Raw genomic sequence first — 2,715 nt, forward strand, 5'->3', positions numbered from 1 at the left:
TAACCATCCGTAACAAGATCTGACGCCCTCTTCTGGAGTGTCTGAAGACAGCTACAGTGTACTTACATATAATAAATAAATAAATCTTTAAAAAAAAGAAAAGGAGGAGGACAAGTACCTAGACAGGACATTCATTACAATCTGAGACAGTGGCCAGGCTCACTGACAAAGGGAGTTTGTAACTGAACACCCTATCAACAGGCCTTTCTGCTCACTCTTCCCTTCTTTGAGATGGTATATAAGCTATGCTAAGACAAAAATGGGATCTCAGGCTTCCCTGTAGAAGTGATGAGCAAACTTTCCTTTCGAAAAGATATCAGTAACAGTGAACACACATGACTAATTACAACGTCTCACCAAGTCACATAATCATCTTAAAAAATGAGGTAACTTTTAATCCCAGCACTTGGGAGGCAGAAGCAGGTGGATTTTTGAGTTAGAGGCCAACTTGGTCTACAGAGTGAGTTCCAGGACATCCAGGGCTACAGGGCTACACAGAGAAACCCTGTCTCAAAAAAAGAAAAAAAAAAAAAAAAATGAGGTAACTATATTAAGGATTACATTACTTTTAGGACTGGCTCCAAGCCACACTTGGCAAACAGTGGTAGCAGGATCTGAACATAGTTTGTTTCTAAAACTTGTCAACTGCACCTCTATAATCACACCTCATATCTTACCTGATAGCTGCCAGATCGTAAACAAATATGGACTTGACTGTATGGAGTCAATTGTTGAGAGTTATTATCAGAAGAAGGTACAAGAACATCACACGCTTGACAATAGCCAGCTAAGCGCTTCTCATCTATGGTACAATGAAGAGATAACGAACCTATCTGTAAAGTAAGAGTTATACAGCATTATCCATCAATGAGATATACACAACAGACTAGTACTCCTTAGTGCGTCTTAACAGGACAAGGAAACGATACAGAAAATTTCAAGTAGTAACAAGGTTAAATATTTTGAGCAGAGATCAGCAGAACTTCATTCACTGACCAAGTACAATCTGTGATCTGATTTTGCATGTCCCTTGAGCGAAAAATATTTTATAGGGTTTAAAACAACAAATACCCAAGACAGTCTGAATATGATCCACAAAACCTAGCTACTAATTGTCTGGCCCTTCCTTTACTTTTTATTTATTTATTCAGAGAGTGATCATCACTCATCTGGTCCTTTTCTTTTTACTGATCGTCACTCATCTGGATGTTTACTTTTTATTTACTTTTTACTGATTGATTGACTGACTGATGGACCATCACTTCAGTAGGTATGACAAATAAGACAGTAACAAAAAATAACAACTCTTAGATGCCTACACAATGTTAAATCTACATCTTAGCATCTTCTTTCAAAAATATTGGAAATGTTACTACCAAAAACAATTGTAAAGACACAACATCTATTTTTTAAGTGAATTTTAAGTAATTCTACCTAAATGTCAACAAACCTCACCACTTCTCATAGCTATAGATAAACAAGCCTAGATCGAGAGCTGCAGCTCCATGGCAGGGCAGCGAGCCACCAGACCGAGTCCTAGGCACTACAAAACAAGGGTGAATAGAGAGAGGAAAGTAAGCTTGATAGTATTTGCTTCATTTGTGTAATGAGGAAAGAAAATTAAAACTGATTTTCCAGGGTCCTACAATTAAAAAAAAAAATTACACTTAAAAATTCAGTCATCTGAGACTAGAGAGATGACTCGGTTCTTACACACACACACTGAGGACCTGAGTTTGGTTCCTAGCACCCATGGTGAGTAGCTCACAACCACCTGTATAACTCCAGCTGCAGGGGAGGGAACACCATCTACTGTCTTCCAAGTAAACCAGCACGCACATGCACGGACCCTCACAGATAGAAACTGATACCCAGAATGTAAAAAGGACATCTTTTTTTCTTAATGTAGTCATTTGAGTCATAAAAAGAACCTTGTCACACAGAGCGGGCTGACTCACAAATACCCTCTGCTTCTGCCTCCTGAAGGACGGGATAAAAGGAGTGTACCGCCAAGCCAGTCTAGCGCTCTATTCTTTTTTTTTTTTTTTTTTTTTTTCTTTTTTTAGCGCTCTATTCTTAATAGACACAGTATGGACAGCTGTTTCAAGTTCCTATTGCCTTGACACCCCAGCATGCTGTACTTTAAATTAAGATCCAAAATAAACTTTTTTCTCTTAAAGCTGTTTTTGGATATGTTATCACACAACAGGAAAAGAAACTAAGATATCAAGTGTGGTGGTTTGGCCCCCATACACTCATGTGTTTGAATGCTTGGCCAACAGGGAGTGGCAGCATTAGGAGGTATGGCCTTATTGAAGTAGGTGTGGCATTGCTGAAGGAAGTATGTCACTGTGGAGATGAGCTTTGAGCTCTCCTACACTCATGCTATGCCCAGTGTGGCACAGTTCTTTCTGCTGCCTCCTGATCAAGATGTAGAACTCAACTCAGCACCATGTCTGCCTGCATGTCACCATGCTTCTAGTCATGGTAATAATGGATTAAACCTCTGAAACTGTAAGCCAGCCCCAATTAAATGTCGTCCTTTATGTCATGGTCATGGTGTCTTTTCACAACAATAGAGACCCTAACTAAGACAACATGAAAATAACACACATTTTACTTTTTTTTTTTTTTTTTTTTTTTTTGGTTTTTCGAGACAGGGTTTCTCTGTGTAGCCCTGGCTGTCCTGGAACTCACTCTGTAGTCCAGGCTGGC

The 2,715-nt window shown here is 39.2% G+C and overlaps 1 protein-coding gene across 1 annotated transcript in view; it reads right to left on the reverse strand.

Moving 5' to 3' along the window:
• Positions 1-2,715, reverse strand: part of Ints8 (integrator complex subunit 8) — a 49,239-nt gene that overhangs the window by 34,464 nt on the left and 12,060 nt on the right. The window contains exon 8 of the mRNA XM_021222401.1: positions 678-833. Coding sequence (XP_021078060.1) covers positions 678-833 — 156 coding nt within the window. The remainder of the gene's footprint in view (positions 1-677; positions 834-2,715) is intronic.

Source organism: Mus pahari, chromosome 22, assembly GCF_900095145.1.
Source record: "Mus pahari chromosome 22, PAHARI_EIJ_v1.1, whole genome shotgun sequence".
Taxonomy (NCBI): Eukaryota; Metazoa; Chordata; class Mammalia; order Rodentia; family Muridae; genus Mus; species Mus pahari.